The sequence below is a fragment of the Heterodontus francisci genome, chromosome 2, assembly GCF_036365525.1.
Source record: "Heterodontus francisci isolate sHetFra1 chromosome 2, sHetFra1.hap1, whole genome shotgun sequence".
In the NCBI taxonomy this organism is placed as follows: domain Eukaryota; kingdom Metazoa; phylum Chordata; class Chondrichthyes; order Heterodontiformes; family Heterodontidae; genus Heterodontus; species Heterodontus francisci.
Window position 1 is genome coordinate 40,500,904 of NC_090372.1, and position 26,223 is coordinate 40,527,126.

The window sequence follows — 26,223 nt, forward strand, 5'->3', positions numbered from 1 at the left end:
TGCTTCATCATTAAGGCATTTGGACTCCAAGCATAATGCAGCGTGATGGACAAGTTGCCACCATTTTGAACAAATGGTAGCAAGCTCCTCCCAGTCATCAATGTTAATGCTGTTGCATGTCAAAGAGAGCTTCAGAGTGTCTTTGAAGCATTTTCTTTGTGCCCACTCCCCAGAATGCTGGCCATTTGAGAGTTGAGAAAACATGAGCTGGTGGGGGGAGATGGTTTTCAGCCATTTGGACACAGTGTCCAGTCCATCGAAGTTGATTTTGCAGGAGTTTTGCCTGAATGCTTGTGGAGCCTGCTTCAAGAAGGACACGAGCATTTGTTTAACAGTCCTCCCATTGAATCCAGTGGATGCAGCAGAGGCATTCCCTGAACTATACCATCTTTCTATAGTGATAATACTACACCAGTCAGTGTGCAATTGCACATGACAAATAATGCCATTTCATTCCATATATCTAATGCAGTCTTCAGCTTTTCTGGATGTATACATTGCACTTCTTAGGTGGGTCAATTTACAGAATTGCATCCTCTTTTAAATGCAAAATAGCATCACCTTTGAAACACCCTACAGCATCAAACCTGTCTGGGTACTTCAGCTGTAAGTCATGGACTGACTCAATATGGTCATTTCTAACACTTTCTTCCACCAATGGTGCACTGTTGATTTTGTGTGCAGTCACAATTTTTGAGCTTTCCTGCTACTGCCAGACCATTCATGTCTACCAAGTAGAACACTTGCAATGACCATGCAGACTTGCCATAACAGAGTGCCATTACGGTGGATTGGTGACCTGTTGAAAGCCATCAACCTATCTGTTGTAGGCTGTACCACTGATTCCCATCGGTCAAGATACATGTCTTTTAAGATTATTAATGACAATATATTGGCACTAGATCCAGTGTCTATCTCAGCATTGAGCATGTGTTTTTAAACTTGCTTGGACAAATAATGTCGTTGGTAGCAAAAGCCCCTAGTTGTGTACTAACATCTCGACATCGTGCCAAATTAACGGTGGGGAAAGCCTGGGCTTTCAAGATGAAGAGCTTTTCTCACGACATCTTCCACCTGGTCTGTTCTGTTACCAACCTCATGTACGTGGCTGTGCTTGCATTAACTTCTGGCACACTCCTTGTTGCTGGTGCCAGTATGCTGCGCACTCTTATTATTTGACCGTGGTTTATTATTGTCTCTGACCACACGGTCATAGCCAGATTTTTGGCACTGACATGCCCAGTACCCTTTCAAGTCTCTTGCCTTGCCGTGCTCTTGAAACGCTGGACAATTCTGTGGCTGGTGCAGGAGCCCACAGGATTTATTCGGTTTTGGTGCCTTGGCCATTTCGCCAATAATTGTAGATACAGCCAATGCGTGCAAGTGGCCCAACAACCTTGCAATCTTTTAGCCCAATTTCAAACCAACTTTTGCAGCTAATCCTGAACTGACTGAACATCTTTACTGACCACTGATCCGGTTATCCTCTAGTCAGTTACTCAATCTTTTTTTTCAGCACTGATCCTCGAGGGTACTTCTACCTCCTGGTATCTTACTGTATTTCTTCTGCTTTTGTAGCAGACCGCTTGTGTTGTCCTAATTTATGCTCTCTGGCTTCTCATGAATGTCGGACTGTCTCCACTCCTACACGCTCGACACTGAAATAATTCCGATCCTCACTGCTGCACCTCGACTTTATTTTTGCAGCGTGTTCTTCAAAAACGCACTTTCTTTGGCCTCCTTATCTCGAGAGACAATAGGTAAGCGCCTGGAGGTGGTCAGTGGTGCGTGGAGCAGCGCCTGGAGTGGCTATAAAGGCCAATTCTAGAGTGACAGGCTCTTCCACAGGTGCTGCAGAAAAATTTGTTTGTCGGGGCTGTTGCACAGTTGGCTCTCCCCTTGCGCTTTTGTCTTTTTTCCTGCCAACTACTAAGTCTCTTCGACTCGCCACACTTTAGTCCCGCCTTTATGGCTGCCCGCCAGCTCTGGCGAACGCTGGCAACTGACTCCCACGACTTGTGATCAATGTCACAGGACTTCATGTCGCGTTTGCAGACGTCTTTAAAGCGGAGACATGGACGGCCAGTGGGTCTGATACCAGTGGCGAGCTCGCTGTACAATGTGTCTTTGGGGATCCTGCCATCTTCCATGCGGCTCACATGGCCAAGCCATCTCGAGCGCTGCTGACTCAGTAGTGTGTATAAGCTGGGGATGTTGGCCGCCTCGAGGACTTCTGTGTTGGAGATACGGTCCTGCCACCTGATGCCAAATATTCTCCGGAGGCAGCGAAGATGGAATGAATTGAGACGTCGCTCTTGGTTGACATACGTTGTTCAGGTCTCGCTGCCATAGAGCAAGGTACTGAGGACACAGGCTTGATGCACTCGGACTTTTGTGTTCCGTGTCACCACTAGACTAGCTTTTTAATTCCAAATTTATTAATTGAATTCAAATTCCACCTTCTGCCATGGTGGGATTCAAACCCATGTCCCCAGAGTATCATCTGCAAACTTCTTAACTCTACCCCCTACATTCAAATCTAAATGATTGCTATATACCACAAAAAGCAAGGGACCTAGAACTGATCTATGCAGAACCCCACTAGGAACAGCCTTCCAGTCACAAATACACCCATCGACCAATACCCTTTGCTTCCTTCCTCTGAGCCAATTTTGGATCCACCATTACTTGTTTCTTCACACAAACATACCAATCACACACTGATGAATGGTAGTAAACACAATGGGTTCTTTTATTATTTAACATTCACAACACCATATACAAGTACAGGACAGCTCTAAATACACATCTTATTAGGGATCTACACATCACTTCCTGCAGTGATGATGCACCTTCACTATTTACATATTCCCTTAATGTGATATGACAACAGCAAGTTGGATCCAAAATTGGCTCAGAGGAAGGAAGCAAAGGGTATTGGTCGATGGGTGTATTTGTGACTGGAAGGCTGTTCCTACTGGGGTTCTGCATAGATCAGTTCTAGGTCCCTTGCTTTTTGTGGTATATATCAATCATTTAGATTTGAATGTAGGGGGTAGAATTAAGAAGTTTGCAGATGATACTCTGGGGACATGGGTTTGAATCCCACCATGGCAGAAGGTGGAATTTGAATTCAATTAATAAATCTGGAATTAAAAAGCTAGTCTAATGGTGACCATGAAACCATTGTTGATTGTTGTAAAAACCCATCTGGTTCTCTAATGTCCTTCAAGGAAGGAAATCTGCTGTCCTTACCTGGTCTGGCGTACATGTGTCTCCAGACCCACAGCAATGTGGTTGATTCTTACATGTCCTCTGAAATGGCCTAGCGAGCCACTCAGTTGTATTTAACCACTACCAAGTCAATAAGGAATGAAACTGGACGGACCACCCAGTATCGATCTAGTCACCGGAAATGACAACAGCAAACCCAGCCCTGTAGACCCTGCAAAGTCCACCTTACTAACATCTGGGAACTTACGCCAAATTGGGAGAGCTGTCCTACAGACTAGCCAAGCAACAGCCTGACATCGTCATACTCACTGAATCATACCTTACAATGTCCCAGACATCATCATCACCATTCCTGGGTATGTCCTCTCCCACCAGTAGGACAGACCCAGCAGAGGTGGCAGCACAATGGTATACAGATGGGAGGGAGTTGCCATGAGAGTCGCCATGGGAGTCCTCAACGTCGAATCCGGACCCCATGAAGTGTCATGGCATCAGGTCAAACATGGGCAAGGAAACCTCCTGCTGATGAATCAGTACTCCTCCATGTTGAGAACAGCACTTGGAGGAAGTACTGAGGGTGGCAAGGGCGCAGAAAGTACTCTGGGTGGGGGACTTCAATGCCCATCACCAAGAGTGGCTCGGTAGCACCACTATTGACTGAGCTGGGCAAGTCCTAAAGGACATAGCTGCTAGACTGGGTCTGCGGCAGGTGGTGAGGCAACCGAGAGAGAAAAATATACTTGACCTCATCCTCATCAATCTGCCTGCCGCAGATCATCTATCAATGACAGTATTGGTATGAGTGACCATCGCACAGTCCTTCTGGAGACTAAGTCCCTTCTTCACATTGAGGATACCCTCCATCACATTGTGTGGCACTACCACCATGCTAAATGGGATAGATTTCAAACAGATCTAGCAATACAAAACTGGGCATCCACGAGGCACTGTGGGCCATCAGCAGCAGCAGCAGAACTGTACTCAACCACAATCTGTAAGCTCACGGCCCGGCATATCCCCCACTGTACCATTAACCTCAAGCCGGGGGACCAACCCTGGTTCAATGAGGAGTGCAGGAGGGCATGTAAGGAGCAGCACCAGGCATACCTCAAAATGAGGTGTCAACCTGGTGAAGCTACAACCCAAGACTACTTGCATGCCAAAGAGCATAAGCAGCATGTGATAGACAGGTAAGCAATCCCGTAACCAACGGATCAGATCTAAGCTCTGACGCCCTGCCACATCCAGTTGTGAAAGGTGGTGGACAATTAAACAACTTACTAGAAGAGGTGGCTCCACAAATATTTCCATCCTCAATGATGGGGGAGCCCAGCACATCAGTGCAAAAGATAAGGCTGAAGCATTTGCAACAATCTTCAGCCAGAAGTGCCGAATGGATGATCCATATCGCCTTCCCCTGAAGTCCCCAGCATCACAGATGCCAGTCTTCAGTCAATTCGATTCACTCCTCGTGATGTCAAGAAACGACTGAAGGCACTGGATACTGCAAAAGCTATGGGCCCGAACCCATTTGGCAATAGTACTGAAGACCCATGCTCCAGAACTTGCTGAGCCCCCAGCCAAGCTGTTCCAATACAGCTACAACACTGGCATGTACCCAGCAATGTGGAAAATTGCCCAGGTATGTCCTGTACACAAAAAGCAGGACAAATCCAACCTGGCCAATTACCATCCCATCAGTCTACTCTTGATCATCAGTAAAGTGATGGAAGGTGTCATCGACTGTGCTTTCAAGCAGCACTTGCTTAGCAATAACCTGCTCAGTTACATTCAGTTTGGGTTTCGACAAGGCCACTCAGTTCCTGACCTCATTACAGCCTTGGTTCAAATATGGACAAAAGAGCTGAACTGAAGAGGTGAGGTGAGAGTGACTGCCCTTGACATCAAGGCAGCATTTGACCGAGTATGCCATCAAGGAGTCCTAGCAAAACTGGAGTCAATGGGAATCAGGGGGATAACTCTCTGCTGGTTGGAGTCATACTAGCGCAAAGGAAGATGGTTGTGGTTGTTGGAGGTCAATCATCTCAGTTCCAAACACCACTGCAGGAGTTCCTCAGGATGGTGTCCTAGGATCAACCATCTTCAGCTGCTTCATCAATGATCTTCCTTCAATCAGAAGGTCAGAAGTGGCGATGTTCGCTGATGATTGCACAATGTTCAGCACCATTCGTGACTCCTCAGATACTGAAGCAGTCCGTATAGAAATGCAGAAAGACTTGGACAATATCCAGGCTTGGACTGATAAGTGGCAAGTAACATTTGCATCACACAAGTGCCAGGCAATGACCATCTCAAGCGAGAGAGAATCTAACCATCTCCCCATGACATTCAATGCATTACCATCACTGAATCCCCCACGATCAACATCTTGGGGGATCCCACTGACCAGAAACTGAGCTGGTGTATCTACATAAATGCTGTGGCTACAAGAGCAGGTCAGAGGCTAGGAATCCTGAGGCAAGTAACTCATTTCCTGACTCCCCAAAGGCTGTCCACCATCTACAAGGCATAAGTCAGGAGTGTGATGGAATACTCTCCACTTGCCTGGACGGGTGCAGCTCTAACAACACTCAAGAAGCTCAACACCATCCGGGACAAAGCAGCCCGCTTGATTGGCATCCCATCCACCACTTGCAACATGCACTTCCTCCACCACTGACGAACAGTGGCAGCAATGTGTACCATCTACAAGATGCACTGCAGCAACTCACCAAGGCTCCTTCAATAGCACCTTCCAAACCTGCAACCTCTACCACCTGGAAAGACAAGGGCAGCAAACTCATGGGAACAAATTTCCCTCCAAGTCACACACCATCCTGACTTGGAACTATATCGCCATTCCTTCAATGTCACTGGGTCAAAATCCTGGAACTCCCTTTCGAACAGCACTGTGGGTGCACCTACCCCATATGGACTACAGCTGTTCAAGAAGGCAGCTCACCACCACCTTCTCAAGGGCAACTACAGATGGGCAATAAATGCTGGCCTAGCCAGCGACGCCCACATCCCACGAACGAATAAAAAATAAAGAAAAACAGTGGCAAATAGAGTTCAATCCAGACAGTGTGAGGCAATAAATGGTAGGATATTGAAGTGTAGAGGAACAGAGGGTCCTTGGAGTGCATGTCCACAGATCCCTGAAGGTAGCTGGGCAGGTCGATAAGGTGGTCAAGAGGCATATGGCATACCCGCCTTTATCAGCTGAGGCATAGAATACAAGAGCTGGGAAATTATGCTGGAAATGTATAAGACACTAGTTAGGCCGCAGTTAGAGTACAGCATGCAGTTCTGGTCACCGCATTTTAGGAAAGATGTGACTGCACTAGAGGGGGTACAAAGGAGATTTATGAGGATGTTGATTGGATTAGAGAATTATAGTTATGAGAAAAGATTGGATTGGCAAGGGTTGCTTTCCTTAGAACAGAGCAGGCTGAGGAAAGCCTGAATTGAAGTGTATAAAATTATGAGGTCTAGATGGAGTGGGTAGGAAAGCCCTATTTCCCTTGGTTGAGGAATTGATAACCGCGGACACAGATTCTTTTACTGAGGTAGGAAGTTTAGAGGGGACATTTTTTCACCTAGAGTGTTCAGGGGATATGGAGCACACTGCCTGGACTGTTGGAGAGGCGGAAACCCTCATAACATTTAACAAGTATTTGGATATGCACTCGAAGTACCATAACCGAAAAGGTTACGGACCAAGAGCTGGAAAGTGGGATTAGGCTGGAGCGGACATGGTGGGTCGGATGGCCTACTTCCATCTGTAAATTTCTATGATGTCTTTCTATGCATCTATAATATCAAAGATCCTGTGGCAATGGTCTGGATATTGTGGTCAGGGATGAAGTGACAGTGTTTACCACGGTCCTTGAAGTAAAGTGCAAACTTACCCAACGCAGTGGCGGTGGTGAGAATTTTATGGCAAGGAGGGAGGATTCCCTCATGGCATGGGTCACAGTGTGGCTCTGCAGCGTTCTCTAACAGCGGTAAAATGACAAATCATGTGCCGCAGTGAATAAAAGCCATGCCGACAGAATCTGTGAGAACTAAGCTATTACAGCATCTGTCATAATAGATTCATGTTAGAAAGTAATTGAAACAAAAGATTTAATCAGAAAATACTAGAGCAGAATCATCTTTAAGAAAATCATAAATTTATACATATGTTTTAAAAAGTCAGATAAATGTCATTTTAAAAAATCATACATATGTACATATTTTTAGTCACAAAAGATAGGCATTTTAAGAAATCAAATGTATACATTTTTAAAATGTTAGATAAATGATACCATTGTAAAAAAAAACCTTAAATTTATACATAGTTTTAAAAAGTCAGATAAATGGTATCAGAATAATGTTAAAAAGTCTTTAAATTACATCAGTTAAAAAGTCAGATCCCTCCCACAGCTGTTTTGAAAACTGAATTGCTTTCCAGTACCGGTGTCCTCATTGGCCCAGATTTTTTAAATTATTCACCTCAAAACACCAGCTCTAAAATGTTGTGGCGAGAATACTTCATTATTGGACAGTCAGCCCAAATTCTCGCCAGGGCCATTTCTTCCCTTTTAATCTTGAGGTCAGTGAGTGCAATAGTGAGGCCTCTGGAGCAGTGCGGAATGTCCCACTGTAACCTCTGGATTTTCGCACTCCAGAGCTTACTGGGCCTCTCACTGGTGCGATGATGGGGTATGCCAAAAGCTTCACATCATCAATATAGAAAAACCCAGGCCGTTATTTCACAGAAGGGCAGGAGAGTCCCTCCTTGTGATCTGGTCAACATTTCTCCCTCAACCAACACCAATGAAACAGATTATCTGGTCATTTAATTCACTGCTGTTTGTAAGACTTTGCTGTGCAAATTGACTGTCGCATTTTCTACTTTACAACAGTGACTAAACTATAAAGCGCTTTGGGGTGTCCTGAGGTCAGGAAGTTAAGGATGGTATCTTCTTTGGCCTCCTTATCTCGAGAGACAATGGGTAAGCGCCTGGAGGTGGTCAGTGGTGTGTGGAGCAGTGCCTGGAGTGGCTATAAAGGCAATTCTAGAGTGACAGGCTCTTCCACAGGTGCTGCAGAAAAATTTGTTTGTCGGGGCTGTTACACAGTTGGCTCTCCCCTTGCGCTTTTGTCTTTTTTCCTGCCAACTGCTAAGTCTCTTCGACTCGCCACACTTTAGCCCCGCCTTTACGGCTGCCCGCCATGAAAGGCACTATATAAATGCAAATATAAGGTTCATTACATGGTAGAGCAGGGATTCTCAACATTTTTGCTTCGAGGCTCTGCCCTCGCATGTTATAAAACTTCCATGCACCCCCAGAACACAAGTATTTTTTCAGTATAAAAATTAGTTATACAGTTAGACATATATATTTATTATTTTTGTTTTACTTCATGTAAAACTTGTTGCCTGGGTTTGTTTCCAAATTGCTGTGGTCTCATCCCTCCCTGTTATCCATAGCCTCCTCCAATGTCTACAACCATCTAAGATCTCTGCATTCCTCCACTTCAGGGCTCTTGTCCATCCCTGATTTTCTTCGCTCCACCACTGGTGTCCATGCCTTTAGCCAGCTAGCCCCAAAGCAACCTCTCAGTCTCTCAGCTCCTTTAAAACGCTCCATAAAACCTATCTCTTAGATTAATCTTTTGTTACTTGTATTTGTCTCCCTTTGTGTGTCTCAGTGTCAAATTTTATTTGGTAAGGCTCACGTGAAGCACCTGTGGGTGTTGTCGAGACTGCCAGATTCTACAAACAGCATGGGAGAAGGTTAGTTCACTGACAATAGCCGAACCGCCCCTGAACAGACAAAACAATTGGTTTAAATCAGTTGTGAATTATTCAGCAGGTATTAGTTATTTTCTGACTGTGAACTTTCACTAAACTGACCTGCATACTCCCTCATCTTCAGAAATATCCGCCTGATTTTTCACTCCATTTATTTCTGCAACTCTGAAACCTTCTCCTCAATAGAGTTTAAATCCTCTTGAAAATCCCCAATAGTTTCCTCCATTGATTTTAGAATCTTCCCCTCTTGTTCCCCAAGATTTCTGATTAAAAGTTGCTCTTTCTCAGTGAGAATTTGGTGACAATGAGTGACAGGTGATTTGGGCAATTCAATTCCCCAGCAGCACCTCAATGGAAACCTGCCTGTGTCACTGAGTGATGGTACTCCCGCCAATTCACTTCCCCAAGTGCTTTTCAATGGAAACTTGCCTCTGTCCCTCAGAGACAGGAGCTCTCGTCAATCTGCTTCTCCAGCAGCTCAACTTAATCTGCCTCTGTCACTGTGGGTGACGGGCACTCCAGCCAATTCATTTCCTCATTTGCTCGTTCAGATTTAATTTTTTTTAAAAATTGGTAGTAATCTTTGTCCTTTTGACAAGGTGACGTGTTCTGGTGAACCCTTTGGAGACCTTTGTGCGGATCCCTGGGGCCCACGGATCCCAGTTGAGAACCACTCAGTAGAGAACCAAGCTGAACATAGAAAGTACAAGAGGAGATCTAATAAAGGGAACAAGAGGGGCAAAGAGAGTGAGAATAGATTAGCAGCCAACATAAAAGGGACCTCAAAACATATAAATAGCAAATCGTAAAACGGTAGTCAAAGAAGGCCGAATAGAGACAAAAAAAAAGATATTGTTGAGGAGACAGAGGGCACGGCTGAGGTAATAGATAAGTACTGTGTAGTGAAGAGGACGTTGCCAATGTAGCATTAGAGGAGGAGGTAATGCAATATTGGATAGGATTTAAAAAAAGTGATAAAGAGGTGCTAAAAGATTGGCAGTCCTCAAAGTAGAAAAGCCATCTGGTTTAGATAGGATGTATCCTAGGTTACTGAGGTAATTAAGGGTTGAAATTGCTGAGGCTCTGACCACAACATTCCAATCCTCCTTAGATATGCAGGCAGTGCCACAGGACTGGAAGAGTACAAATGTTGCACCCCTGTTTAAAAAAGGGAAGAGGGATAAATCCAGCAATTACAGGCCAGTCAGTTTAACATTGGTGGTGGGGAAACTTAGAGACAATAATCCAGGACAAAATTGATAGACATTTGGAAAAATATAGGCTAATAAATCAAAGTCAGCAAGGATTTTTTAAAGGCAAATCGTTTTTGACTAATCTGATTGTGTTCTTTGATGAAGTAATGGAGATGGAGAGGGCTGATGAGGGTAGTGCGTTTGATGTCTATATGGACTTTCAAAAGGAGTTTGACAAAGTACCACATAACAGACTTGTTAGCAAAATAAAAATCCATGGGATTAAAAAGACAGTGTCAGTGTGGATATGAAATTGGCTAAGGGACAGAAAGCAGAGAGCAGTGGTGAACTGTTGTTTTTCAGATTGGAGAGAGTATATAATTGTGTTCCACAGGGGTCAGACTGGACCACTGCTCTTTTTGATATATATTATTGACCTGGACTATAGAGAGCATAATTTAAAAGTTTGCAGATGGCATGAAACTCGGAAATATAATAAACAATGAGGAGGATGGTAACAGAGCTCAGGAAGACATAAACTGGTTTTAGTTTAGTTTAGAGATACAGCACTGAAACAGGCCCTTCGGCCCACCGAGTCTGTGCCGACATCAACCACCCATTGATACTAATCCTACACTAATTCCATATTCTTACCACATCCCCACCTGTCCCTATATTTCCCTACCACCTACCTATACTAGGGGCAATTTATAATGGCCAATTAACCTATCAACCAGCGTCTTTGGCTTGTGGGAGGAAACCGGAGCACCCGGAGGAAACCCACGCAGACACAGGGAGAACTTACAAACTCCACACAGGCAGTACCCGGAATTGAACCCGGGTCGCTGGAGCTGTGAGGCTGCGGTGCTAACCACTGCGCCGCCCTGAAATAGGATATGGCAGATGAAATTTAATATAGAATTGCAAAGTGATGCTTTTTGGTAGGAAGAATGAGGAGAAGAAACCTCAACTAAATTATACAATTTTAAAGGGATGTAGGAACAGAGACCTGAGGGTGTATGTACATAAGTCTTTGAAGGTGGCAGCAAAAGTGAAGAAAGCTGTTAAAACGCATTTGGGATCCTTGGCTTTACTAATAGAAGCACTGAGTACAAAAGCAAGGAAGTTATGCTAAACCTTCATAAAAGCACTGCTTAGACCTTAGCTGAAATATTATTCTGGACACAACACTTCAGGAAGGATGTCAAGGCCTCAGGGAGGGTGCAAAAGAGATTTACTAGAATGGTACCAGGAATGCAGGACTACAGTTATGTGGACAGACTGGAGAAGCTGAGTTATCCTCCTTAGAACAGAGAGGTTCAGAGGAGATAGACTTTTTCAAAATCATAACTGTTTTGATAGAATAAACAAGGAGATACTGTTTCTAGTGGCAGAAGGACACAGATTTAAGGTGATTGGCAACAGAACCAGAGGTGACATAAGGAAACTTCTTTTCAAAAGAAACAGCGAGATGTATTCTGGAATGCACTGCCTGAAAGGGTGGTTGAAGCAGATACAACAGCACCTTTCAAAAGAGAATTGGATAAATACCTGACTGTAAACGATTTGCGGGTTTACAGGAAAAGAGTAAGGGAGTGGGCTGAGTTGAACAGCTCTACCAAAGAGCCAGCACAGACACGGTGGTCTGAATGGCAGCCTTCAATGCTCTTCTATAATTCTAAGTCTTTCTTTTCTTTACTTTTCAGTATTAGCACACAAAGCTTAATGTGTTCTTACATATTCCTGTGACTACTATTTGAACAGCGGATGTTAATGTAATTCAAAGAGATCAACAACTTTTTAAAAAGAGGAATTTCATTCAAAGATAGCAAATGCTTGAAGGCTAATATCCAAGCAGCCAAATTTTACAGCAAAAAAAATTTCCAACGCAGTCAATGAAAGCAATAAACCTTTAGATGTGAACAGCACCATTTCCTAGTGTATGTTCCTGCTGCTTATTTATTCGGGGGTTGTCTCTTTCCATTAGTGCAGCTTCGATCTCTATGCTTAACTAGCTAGCTCCTGCAGCTTCGAGAGACATGTCAGTGCATGATGATTATCATCTTGATTAAAGTAAATTATAACTTGTCACAGTAATGATACATTATCAGTGAGAAAGCAAATAAGCTCCACTTTTCCGATTACAGTTTATTAAAGATTTTACTCTATCCTTTCGATTGGTTAGCAAGGATAAGTATTCAAACTTTCCGCTAAGTCTCCCGGTGCAAGTATTTTGGCTTTCTGGCCCTCTGAATTTCACTACAAGAACAGAACAAAAATGACATTTAACCTGTATTTGATTTCTGGGTCCTCACAATTCTTGCAAAAGCTGGAAACATAATTCCAAAGCTGTACCGAGGGTTTCTTCAACACAACACGTGGTTAATCATATTCCTGCTATAGCTCTGGCTTTTCATCATGCTTGCATTATCCCATCACAGGAAACAACTTAAAACTAGGCCATAAAAGTTCAAGAGTTAAGAAAAGACCTGTCCCTAATGTACATAAAAGGGTTTAGCAGCTGAGGTAATCATGGCGCCACAGTGCATAAACAACCCAACCTATTGTGCCACAAAATGCTAGGACACTTGCTCAAACTTACACCTCCCTATGGGATGAGCTGCAAGGTGGAGGGGAGAACGCCAAGTTAGGCTTCCTCAGTGCAAAAGAAAGTATAGGCATCAAGACGGCTCTTACACATGTTCTAGTATCTGGTGAATAATGTGGACAAATTTGGTAAAGGGAGAAAGTACACAAACCACAGTAACCAATGGCAACCCATTAAATGAGGCCTCATTTTGCTGCAGCCACAGCAAGATCTGGGCTATTAATTTAGAATCGTGCAGCCCCATTTATCCCCATGTTGGTTTAGTACCCAAAATTTAAAACAAGTCACCTACTCAACCTCTTTAAGTGGATACTGGAGTTCTGGATTAGCCCAGTAGGCTTATATATATTATATTAACTGTACATGAGGATCTGTCGGCATGCAAAGTGAATGAGCATGAGTTACTCAGCAATACCTCTGTACCAGACCACTTTCAATTAAAAAACAAACTGAAAGACTTGCAATCATATTGTGCCTTTCATGATTGACCTCAGGATGTCCCAAAGTGTACTACAGCCAATGAAGTACTTTAATAATGTAGGACAAGCTAGTTGTATACCTCACTACTGCATCACTGCTGTTATGTAGGTTAGAAACATAGAATCATAGAAAGTTTAAGGCACAGAAAGAGGCCACTTGGCCTACTGTGTCTGTGCCAGCCGAAAAATGCTCCACCCATTCTAATCTCACTTTCCAGCATTTGGTCTGTAGCCCTGCGGATTATGGTGCATACCCAGACTCCTTTTGAATGAGTTGAAGGTTTCTGCCTCAACTACCCTTTCAGGTAGTGAGTTCCAGACCCCCAGCACCCTCTGGGTGAAAACATTTTTCCTCATCTTGCCTCTAATTTTTCTACCAATCACTTTAAATCTCTGCCCCCTAGTCACTGACCTCTCTGCCAAGGTGATCAGGCTCTTCAACTCCACTCTATCCAGGCCCCTCAAACTTTTGTACATTTCAATCAGATCTCCTCTCAGCCTTTTCTGTTCCAGGGAGAACAACCCCAGCCTATCCAATCTTTCCTCAAAGTTGCATTGTTCTAGTCTTGGCAACATCCTCGTAAATTTCCTCTGTACCCTCTCTAGTGCAATTACATCCTTTCTGTAATGAGGTGACCAGAACTGCACATAGTACTCAAGTTGAGGCAGAACCAATGAGTTATACAGTTCCAGCATAACCTTCCTGCTCTTATATTCTATACCTCAGCTAATAAAGGAAAGGATTCCATATGCCTTCTTAACCACCTTATCGACCTGTCCTGCTACCTTCAGGGATCTGTGGACATTCATTCCAAGGTCCCTCACTTCCTCTACACTTCTCAGTATTTTCCCATTAATTGTGTATTCCTTTGCCTTGTTTGACCTCCCCAAATGCATCGCCTCACACTTCTCCAGGTTTTAGTCTCCCTTCCAGGAATGTAAAAATCTATCAAGTATAAAGAGTGCTATCTTGGATACCACAAAACAATAAATGTAATTTTCCCTTGTCCCACTGATAAAGGAAAATACTACAAGATATTTCTAGAAGTATCGACAGCATTATACTCTGACATATGAACTTTCACTAACAACACAACTGCAATAACTCTACCCTGTAACCAAACTCAGCTGCCCAAGTCAGATCTATTCAATGCCATTTGATCCCAAAATCATTTGCTGCTGCTCATCATATGCTTCAGCAGGTGCCAAAAAAAGTGCAGAGTCAAGCAGACAGAATTCAGAAGGTCAAAGCCAGCAGTCACTTTACTGTGTTTAGGAGATGGGTGTTCACTAATTTGTTTTAGAAAAGGTGAAAAAAAACAAGTGTTTCATACAGTACCTAACAGGATGTGTATCTAACTCTATGATTTTAATGTCAGCTGTGGCTCAGTGGTAGTACGCTTCTGTGTCAGGAGATTGTCGGTTCAAGTCCCACTCCAGACACTTGAAGACATAATTTAGACTGACAGTCCAATGCAGTAAGGGAATGCTGCTGTTTCTTGGATGAGATATTAAATCGAGGCCCTGCCTACCCGCTCAGGTGGATGTAAATTTACTACAGTCATTGAAGCACTTTTTAAAAAATGTAGTACAAGACTTCACTACATTATCACAGCTGTTTTGTAGGTTCTAGTCCCCCTCCCAAGAATGTAAGGCACTATTTCAAAGGAGAGCACGTGGGATCAATATCACTAAAATAGATTGCCTAGTCATTATCGCATTGCTGTTTGTGAGATCTAGCTGTGTTCTAATTGGCTGCCATGTTTCCAACATTACAGCAGTGACTGCACTTCAAAAATACTTCATCGGCTATAAAGTGCTTTGGGATGTCCTGAAGCCATGAAAGGTGCGATAAAAATGCAATTTCATTTTCTGGATACCCACGAGGAGACAGCAGCCAACTGGAAAGATTCAGGTGTCTTCCATTTAGAAACTTCTAGAGAGATCCCTACTTCCTACTTGCTTTCCCCAAATTGCTTTCCAACAGTCAGTTATTCCACAGAATTCTCACTGCTCCATTGAAACATTCAACATATTTAAGTGTTGATGTGCTTGATTTTAACTAACTGGACTTGTGAGCTTCTGTCTTTCCCTGCAAAAGGTTTTGGGCCTTCATATTACATATACAGTTACTCACCTCCAGAGGCTGCTGGCGCTTACAGGCCATCACCAGGAAATCTCTCTGGGCTTCAAAAGCTGCACTAAACATCTCTGCCTGTTTGGAAAAAAGCAAAAACACATTCAAACAAAGGAAATAATGAAGCATAAAACCACCGTGTAAAGAGAAGAAAAACAACTTGGATCGGGTTCTTTAAGCCATTAACTTAAACCAATGCAAATGCTCCACAAGTTCACTTCAGAATTTTAAAAATAAATTCATTGTGCATCTGTCCCTGGTATATTAATCTTGACGAGACACAGATGGGCATAAATATACCGGACACCATATACTGCAGTGAGATTAAAGAAACCTGCACAAGCAGCTGGGAATGTGAAAGCTCATCTTCCCTACTTAAAGCCATCAGCGCCAATACTCTGAAAGAATAAGCCACTTTCACATGAGTTCAAGGCTGCAATCATTTGCCTTTAATCAGTGGGTTAGTGTTCAATTCTCAGAAACCATGCTGAGACTTGGTTGCACAACAGCAGTTGACAGGGTTGTGACAGATTTGGAAACTAGCGGAAGGGTGTACAACATTCATACCTTTCAGTGTAGTCGCCCCACAAGTGTTCCAAACAAGCAATATCTGTACACTGTACAATACCTGTCCGAAAGCATGACCCTGAGCTTCCGGTTGCTGGCCATTTCAACACACCCCCCTGCTCTCATGCCCACATTTCTGTCCTGGGATTGCTGCAGTGTTCCAGTGATCAACGCAAGTTCAAGGAACAACATCTCATTTACCAATTAGGCATGCCACAGCCTGCCGGACTGAACATTTAGTTCAATCATTTCAGAGCATGACGGTCCCCCCTTTTGGTTTTTTTGTTATTTTTTTTCTTTTTTTCTTTGTTTATTTTGTTTTATCATTTTTTTTTTTACCACGTCCCTACCCACTGCTTTTTTTTTCATGTTTGCGCTTTGGGCCAGGCTGTTCTATTTTTCTGTCAATTAACACCCTCTCTGCACTAACGCTTTATCTTTCAGCACACCATTAACATACCGCTGGTCTTTGCTCCACGACCTTCTGGTCAGTTATTCTCTGTGACCTTGCCCTATCAACACCTTCTCTTTTGTTATCTCTTGCCCCACCCCCGCTTTATTTGCTTGAAACCTATTACACTTCTAACCTTTGCCAGTTCTGATGAAGGGTCACTGACCTGAAACGTTAACTCTGCTTCTCTCTCCAGATGCTGCCAGACCTGCTGAGTATTTCCAGCATTTCTTGTTTTTAATACCTGCACACTTGCTACTCAAGGTGAGAAGGATTATGTAACTGAAATTGCGATGATTAAAAACCTTATTGATCATCACTTTTATTCCCTTTTGAAAAGGCAGAGTGAAAAGAGGAAGGTCAGGAGCCAGGAACCCTTTTAAAAAATGTCATTCGTACTAAGGATGAGAATATAGTGGCAAATTTGGCAACTTAGTAGTGTTGCCCAATAGAATTTGTTGACTAGCCACAGATGCCAGAATGGCGAAAATGTTTTCACCACATGCACTAATCTTAATAGAAGACATCTTACAATACAGGTAAACGTGCTGCTTGTGTATATTTACTTAACAAACTTCTATCACCATTTAGTGTGAAACTTTGCAGTCTTTTGAATCAAAATTTGCAATTCTGACATGAATTTATCAGACACACATCTCAGTACAGCTTCTAGGTTTATGTCCAGCAGCTATGAGTGGTACTTAGACCTCAGCAGAGTGCTTGCTGAGAATATTGACTCACAGAACCGAATACGCCAGATCCCTATTCTCCTCCTGACCCCCGCCAGGCCTTGCCTCCCCCTTGATGTCCACTCCCCAACACACACCCTTGCCACCCCTTCAGCCCCACCTCTGCTCTTCTTCCAGAACACAGTTAGATTCTGCTTGCCTTTTGCCATGACTTGCTCCGTTGGAGCTGCTCATTATTGGTTCAAATTGCTTTCACCCACCTGCCTGGAGTGGTAATTCCAAATGGTCGAGCTGACCATGATGACAGTTCCCCTCTCCATGCAATGTTTCCAGTGTTTCCATGCATTCGATGTTGCACACCGTTTTCGCACACAATCAACAAGCAGTAACCAAGGAAGTAAAAGCGTCCACAACCATCAAAAAAACACTTGTACACTCTGCTTTTCTTCTTACCATTTTACCAACTAATGCACAAAAAGCTTAAATTTCACATAAAAGACAGTGGGCTGGAATTTAGCAAGCCCTCGACGTCATGATCTGTGGAGGGGGGAGGACTTGAAGATGGCAAATAGTTACTGTAATTGTTATTGGGGGGGGGGGGGGGGTGGGGCGGTGGGAAAGGTGCGCTATTTATTTAATTTTGGGGGTTATGGCTTTATAAATTTAAATTGGGCGGCAGGGCTGGCTGCCCTTTAAAAATGGCACCAGCACCTGCGCACAGGCAACTGATGCCATTGCTGGGGACGGACAGCCCACCCTCTCCACGTGATTGGAGGATGTGGGGGGGGGGGGGGGGGTCAGGGGTGGGCTGCCCTGGCTATTTAAATGAGCCGCCGTGCTCGAGATTGCGGCGGCTCTTTGGTGTGCGGCCCCAACCTCCCCCAACTATCTCAGTGATTGTAACCCCCATCCCCCAGGGGTTGGGGATCGGATACCACCACCATGCTCCCGCTAGCTGCGGGAGGTGACTTACCTGCAGATGCAGCCTCCTCCAGTGCACTCCCCGCTAAGCCTGTCAATCAGGTTGACCTCTGGGTGGGGGAACCAGTCAAAGTAAAACTCCACACCATATGTGGAAACTCAAACCTCCAGGTTTCCTGACAGAAATTCTGCCCTGCCGCATACACGGCCCACCTGTGTCAAGATTAATTATTTTCACTGGTCTGTGGCTCAGTGATAAGGGGCCTAAATTTAGAAACCGAAACACGGATGATATTAGAAGGAATTCTGTTTTCAGGAGAAAGGATGATCAGAACTTGGAATCCACTATCTTAAGTGGTTAATGAAATAGTCACTCACAGCATTCTAGAAGGAATTAGGTGAACCAGAAATATAATATTCAAGGGTAGGGGGGAAAGTGTAATCAAATAGCATCAACTTAAAATGTGCAGCTATGGAGCCAGGACAGGGACAGGCACATATGCCAGACTGGATAAGGACTCCAGTCCCACTTCAATGTGGTTGACTTTCAACTAGCCTCTGAAGTGGCCTAGCAAGCCACTCAGTTGTTGGGATGAGCAATAAATGCTGCCTTGCCACATTTTGAGAAAGACATTTTTAAAAAATAAAGCCACTAAAATTCAGTGCCTTGGTACAATACTAAATTATACGAAAAAGTGCTGAAAAATGCACAATTTGAAAAAAAAACCTTTTTTCTCAAAGCAAATTATTCCGTCATGCTCCTTTCTAAATATGAACACTTTGCTATCACTGTATAAAACCAGACTTTCACGCTTACTCTACAGATGCCTCCAGACACAACAGGCTGCATTTTACTAGCCCCTCAGCGTTGTGGATCGTGGCGGGGAGGCCCGTAAAATGATTGCGAGAGCGACCCATCATGATGCCGAGAAGGCACGCCGGATAGTAGTGGTGGCGGCAAGGCCTCAGTGTGGCCCCCACCCCCGCCACCTGGCGGTGGGGCCTTCATTAAAATATGGAAATGAGGTTACTTAAAATGCAAATGAACTTACCTGCTGCCAATGGCCATCCCACGCAGATTTTACAGCCGCCAAACGCAACTCGCACGCCTTTTGAACTCCGTAACGGAGTTCCAAGGCAAGAAACTGGTGGGGAGGGGTAGGACTAAAATTATCAGGGCAGGGGTGGGAGCGGGGAAAACATATTTTATTGGCTTTATGGATGGTGGGAACGGGTTGAAGGACAAATGATACAAGGTTGGGGGGGGGGGGGCAAGTTCGCGATGTCAATAAAGTTTATTACGGGTCGGTGGCCCTAAAACCGACATTGGAAGGTGGGTTGAAAGGGCCTCCAGGTTGCAATAAAATTTCCCTTTAAATATTACATGAAATTTTAAGGGCTCAAAGCCCTTTAAAAATGATGCCAGCACCTACGCAGTGGGGCTGGATGCCGTTGCCAGGAACGCGGCGGCCGGCCCCTCTGTGTCGGGGTGGGCTCGGCAGCAGCCGCTCAATGCAGGCAGGCCGCCTACTTCAAAGCGGCCACTGCGATGTGCGGCACACAAATAAAATTCAGCCCAATGGAACATTTCAAAATGGTATAATCACATCTGATGTAGATTTCCATTTTTCCAGCAATGAGCTACATCCTGAGTAAAGTACCTGTGCCCACTTCTAGTAACAAGTTGCCTCCTGTTACTGTACTATTAACTGGCACAGACACTGAATGGTGGAGATAGAAATACTGTGTTAGCCACATACTAATCTCCCTTTAGGTCTAAAAGTCAAACTGTGACACAGCAGTTGCTGGAAATATATCCAACAGGGATAGGGTGGATGTAAATAAAGGGAAAGACACAATTTGTACTTGTGTGTGAAAACTTAAGTGTAGGCCAGGTCTTTGCGACCAACTTTTAGCCATAGATTTCCAGGAACCTCCTCTCTTCGCTTTTAAAATAGTAAAATCCTTTCAGTGCACAAGAGGCAACTCCCTTGTAGCAGCAGTCACAGAAACAAGCACACACTAACCATTTGAATATTTTCCAACTCAACTTTGGGGGAAAAAAAAGGTACTCACTGATTTGAAAGATCTAGGCGATACAAACTTTCCACAAAAAATTTCCATGAAATTTTTCCCTAGGAGGAAGGCCATTCGGCCCAACGTGTTTGCACCGGCTCTCCCAATGAGCAATTCACGTAGTGCCATTCCATGGCCTATTCCCCGTAACCCTGCACATTCTTCCTTTTCAGATAACAGTCTAATTCTCTTTTGAATGCTTCAATTGAACCTGCCTCCACCACACAATCAGGCAGTGCATTCCAGACCTTAACCACTCACTGTGTGAAAAAGTCTTTCTTCGTCACCGTTGCTTCTTTTACCAATTACTTTAAATCTGTGCCCTCAATCCTTTCACGAGTGGGAACAGTTTCTCCCTATCTACTCTGCCCAGCCCCCTCATGATTTTCAATACCTCAGAGTCAGAGAGATACAGCACTGAAACAGGCCCACCGAGTCTGTGCTGACCATCAATGACCCATTTATACTAATCCTCCATTAATCCCATATTCCTTAACACATCCCCACCTTCCCTCAATTCTCCTACCAACTACCTACACTAGGGGCAATTTACCATGGACAATTTACCTATCAACCTGCAAGTCTTTGGCTGTGGGAGGAAACCAGAGCATCTGGAGGAAACCCACACGGTCACAGGGAGAACCTGCAAACTCTGCACAGGCAGTACCCAGAACCGAACCCGGGTCGCTGGAGCTGTCAGGCTGTGGTGCTAACCACTGTGCCGCCCCCGCTCTATCAAATCACCTCTCAGCCTTCTCTTCTCCAAGGAAAACGGTCCTAACTTCTCCATTCTATCTTCATAACTGAAGTTCTTCATCCCTGGAACCATTCTCATTAATCTTTTCTGCACTTTCGCTAATGCTTTCACATCTTTCCTAAAGTGCAGCACCCAGAACTGAACGCAATACTCCAGCTGAGGCCGAACTAGTGTCTTAAGTTCAACATAACCTCCTTGTGCTTGTACTCTATGCCCCTATTAATAAAGCCCAGAATTTTGTATGCTTTACTAACCACTCTCAACCTGTCCTGCCACCTTCAATGACTTATGCACATATACACCCAGGTCCCTCTGCTCCTGCATCCCTTTTAGAATTGTGCCCTTTCTTTTATATTGTCTATCCATGTTCTTCCTACCAAAATGAATCGCTTCACAGTTCTCCACATTGAACTCCATCTGTCACCAGTCTGCCCATTCCACCAACTTGTCGATGTCCTTTTGAAGTTCTACACTATCCTCCTCACAGTTCACAATGCGTCCAAGTGTCGTATCATCCGCAAACTTTGAAATTGTGCCCCTGTACACCAAGTTCTAGGTCATTAATATATATCAGGAAAAGCAAGGGCCCCAACTAAAGGCCTGCTACCCGACCCGAACCCAACGGGACCCGACGACATGTGTCGGGTTTGGGTCGGGTCGGGTCGCTCTTCTGGGTCTGGCTTTCGGGCTCAGCTCGGGTCAGGCCAGGTCCGGGTTCAGGTCGGACACACACAGTAAGTATTGCATTTTGCTCTGTTGGTAAGTGTCAAAAGTTGAAAAGCCTACCTGAGCTGGGAGTCCAGGACGTCAAGGAGGGAAACTCTGAGTCTGCGCAGTGAGTGAGTGAACGTCTCTGTGACGTCATCATACTCATGCTGCAGCTTCCTGCAGATTCAGAATCGCAAGGTAGGCAAAATGAACAATCCGGTGGTCAGGTCGGGCCCAGGTTGGGTCGGGCCGGGCACTGGAAAAATTGGACAGACTCTGGCCGGGTTGGGCTCAGATCCGATGTGGTTCTGTCGGGTTCAGATCGAGTTTTTATTTCCCTGATCTGAACAGGCCTTTAGTCCCAGCACTAACCCCTGGGGAACTCCACTACAAACCTTCCTCCAGCCCAAAAAACATCCATTAACCACGACTCTTTGTTTCCTGTCACTCAGCCAATTCTGTATCCATGTTGCTAGTGTCCCATTAATTCCAATGAGCTATAACTTTGCTTATAAGTCTGTTGTGTGGCACTGTATCAAATGCCTTTTGGAAGTCTATGACATCAACTGCACCCCACCACTGAAGTTAAACTGACTGGCCTGTAGTTGATGGGCTTATCTTTACACCTTTTTTGGACAAGGATGTAATGCTTGCAATTCTCCAGTCCTCTGAACCGCCCGAGTCCCATTACAACTTTCTACTCCCATCTACACTACATACTGTGCCACCAAACTTAGTGTTTTTCGCATTCCTGGATGTATCTTCATCTACGTCATTGACAAATATAGTGAAAAGCTGGGATTCAGTACAGATTGCCGGGAGGCAGTGGGCTAAGTCGAGTACGTACCGATTATCCCTACTCCCTGACTTCTACCTTTTAACCAATTCCCTACCCATGTGAATAGGTTGCCTCCAATTCTATACACTTTCATTTTTGCTGACGGGCTCTTATGTGGAATGTGTTCTGAAAGTCCTGAGGTTGTGCAAGGTGATACATAAATGCAAGCTTATTCTTTTTCTTCAAGTTAAGACTTTACCTGGGACTCCATACAGCACAGGTCTAGGAGGTGCCAGCTCACTGAAATAACATGGTAACATTTTCAGGTATGTGCTCAGCATGTGGTTTCACTAGGGTCCATCAAGCTAGGGTATATCACCATGGCATTGTGGAGATTACAACATTCAGAACAGAATGTACTAGTTTTAAATTACCGTCCTGGAATAAACGTTTCTAATCTGGAGATTAATGACTCATGGTACTCTAGCCTGTATGGAGTGGTACAGCACAGGTTCATGGCAGGAGCGGAGAGTTTCCAGTCTCTGCCTCACTGACAGGTGAAAGACATTACATGGAAACTTCCCTGCAGTGGGGGAGGGGTGGATAGGAGAGTCATCCAGGTTACACCTCAGCATCAAAAATGGCACTGTAGAAATTACAGGGTCGTTTAACTGATCCCACATGCCCAGGGGAGCCAAGCTCAGAGAGTGTGGATAGGTGTATCCGGTTAGTGTTGAGAAGGGTGAATTTACCATTAAATTTCCCTACACAATTCTCAACGATTCAGAGGGTTTATCACCTCTACTTAAGGTACACCTTCATCTTTAAAGTTAAGCATTTACCATATGGTCTATACTGTATCTAGGCAGAGCAGAATTCCCCCACCCCCAAACTCCCACTGCACAAGAATAGAGTTGCATCACAGAAGCAGGCCATTCATCCCAGCCAGTCCTGTGCTTACTTTCCACGTGAGCAGAGGGTAAAAGCTGACACAGACTGATAACAGCTTTCTGCCACTGTTCAAATGAGGAAAGATTGCTTCTATCAATCAGTAGAACCAAGAGGACATTAGTCTTAACAAAATCAGTCAGTATTATTGGAAAATATCAGATGTGGAATTGAAGCTATGATGGTCAGCAATTAAGCATTTAAATTGCAGGCATTAAAAGTTGACACTCAGTGTTACTACTGGGTTTGACATGTTGACACTTGGGTCTGGCATAATTCATCAGCACTCTCACAACCACTGACTGACCGCAGTAGCCAAATGGAAAGTCTAGCTGAAAATGTGGAATCAATCACTGCTGATTTGTTCTGAAACAGATGGACTAAAATCTCCTAATGCTCAGCCGTCAGTGACCACTGAAACAATGTAATTAAACATGGAGCCACACTGGTCTCCAACCCCCTGACATTTGTAGGATTTGTTAAGAAACACTTGCATTTGTATCGTGTCTTTCACAACCTCAGGGTGTCCCAAAGTGCTTTACAGCCAATTCAGTACTTTTGAAACAAAGTCTCTGTAGGAAACGTGGCTACCAAATTACACACTGCAAGGTCCTACAAACAGCAATGGGGTAAGTGACCAGAGAATCTGTTTTAATCATGTTGTTTGAGGGATAAGTGTTGGTCAGGGCATTGGGAGAAACCCCCCCCCCCCCCAGTCTTCTTGGAAATAGTGCCATGGATCTTTTAAATGCCTTTGAGTAGCTTGCATAAAGCTCCTGACAGCACAGTCTGATCGCCCATGCCATCCTGCCAGCATTAATCTGCACATGCGCATCCTGACATCACTGTGCACTGGCGTCACTACATACTGACGTCACAAAGGGACAAGCAGGCGGCAACGAGCGGGGGAGCGAGTGAACGGAGGGGGGAGCGAGTCGTGATATTTTGCCTCAGTACTAGAAGTCGCTCTCACTAAAGAGAAGGTCGGCGACCCCTCGTTTTATGTCTCATCCGAAAGACAGATATAATTTTAGGTATGATTTTACTTGATGTGATTCTGTCAACTTTCAAAGACACAGAGTCTTTAGACAGGGTCAGCCTGTCGGAACCGTGTTTGCGACGCAGGATGCAGCGCCAGTCCATGCAGCACAGAGGAGGACATTTCTGAAATAGTGACAGAATTGCTGTCACTATTACGTGGCCAGGTGATGAGCTTAGGAAAGGATGAGAGCTTTCAGAAGTGTCTGGGTCAGGTTACATGGATCTGCTCATTTAACTAAATAAGTGCAAAGTAACTAGCGGCAATACAGAAAATGTCCATGCAATAAATGGATGTCGATCTGCAAAGGTACACAATTATCAACTAACCATGAAAAACAACTAACGAGAGCTGCCAGCAAAGCTGATCAAGCACCAAGACATTCAGGAGTATTTGCTGATGAGTCAAAACATATTTTAACCTTTAACTCATTGTTAGGGCCACATTTAGAATAGTGTGTGTCATATCGTACACCGTTCAATGGAATACTGTTGTATTGGAAAGAATTTGGAGAATGAAGAATCGACTGCCATTAATAGTCAAGGTTATACGACCTCCTTTAAAAAAGGAGCTGGAATAAACATCTGGTTAAGAGCAGGATTTAAGGTTACAAGAATGTACAGATAAATGATCACTTATTCTTGGCTTAATTCCTGCTGGGACCATTAGTAGCATGTAGCTGGTGTGGCATAAATACTGTATTTTCTAATTGTTGAGTTTTACAGCAGTGGTTCACAAACTTTTTTGGTTGTAGGACTTCTTTTCAAAAAAGATTAGTAATCAGGGACCCTCCATCTAAATTATACTACATAATACTTGGAATATGAAAGTGCTGCATGTAAAGAGTGTTTTAATAATACTTTTAAAAAACAGGTATTTACTTACAGATATCAGTGAGATGGGTGTGCCTGTTTCTCACTGCAGAATCTGTCTATCCTTGGCAGGAGCAAGGACTGCCTGAAGAGAACACTAGGGCTGCAGGGGAAGACCAGGAGCCCGGAAAGAGAGCAGGAGTATGCGGGGAGCACAGCACATCTCCGGCCACCACTCACTCACTCACTCTTGACCACAGCGCCCTGGGTATTCGCCCACCTATAAGGCCAGCTTTGCTTTACAGACTCCCGAAAGATCTCTGCAGACCCCAGTTTGAGAACCTTCTCAAGGGCAATTAGGGATGGGCAACAAATGCTGGCCTTGCTAGGGATGCTTAACTCCCATGAAAGAATGAAAAAAAAGTTTTACAGCACAAAAGGAAGTTTTTTCATGCCTGCTCTAGCTCCGTGAAAGAGCTTAGTCCCATTTCCAGCCCCTTCCCCATATCCTTTATCATTTTTATTTTTCAAATATTTATCTACTTTCTTTTTAAAAACTGTTACAAATTCCCACTGTTTCTGATAAATTAGAAACTCTGTATATAAAAAATTCTTCTAGCCTCTCCCTTCAGTGATCTTGAATTTATGTCCTTCCTAGGAACCAATTCACCATCCAGTGGAAATAACTTCCCCTAGTCAACAGATCAAAAAACCTTCATAATTTTGAACACCTCCATCAGCACTCCTCTCAACCACTTCTACTCTAATGATAAAGCCCAAGTTTCTCTCGTCACTCCTCATAGGCAAAGTCTCTCACTCACGTTGGAAGAGACTGAATTCTCTTATGAGTTCTATTATCTGGCATGTTGGTCTGATTATTCATTTCTAAGGCGATTGTGCTAGGTGTGGTACAGTCAACAGGCTACGCATCATTTCAACGACTGAAAAGAGTTGGTTCGGTGGTACAAAAAGCTTTTTCTAACTTCATACTTCATGTTACTTATTGCATTTAGTTTAAGAAAA

At 44.1% G+C, this 26,223-nt stretch overlaps 1 protein-coding gene across 1 annotated transcript in view; it reads right to left on the minus strand.

Moving 5' to 3' along the window:
- cap2 (cyclase associated actin cytoskeleton regulatory protein 2) overlaps positions 1–26,223 on the minus strand; it is a 237,952-nt gene that overhangs the window by 99,163 nt on the left and 112,566 nt on the right. The window contains exon 4 of the mRNA XM_068057232.1: positions 15,455–15,532. Coding sequence (XP_067913333.1) covers positions 15,455–15,532 — 78 coding nt within the window. The remainder of the gene's footprint in view (positions 1–15,454; positions 15,533–26,223) is intronic.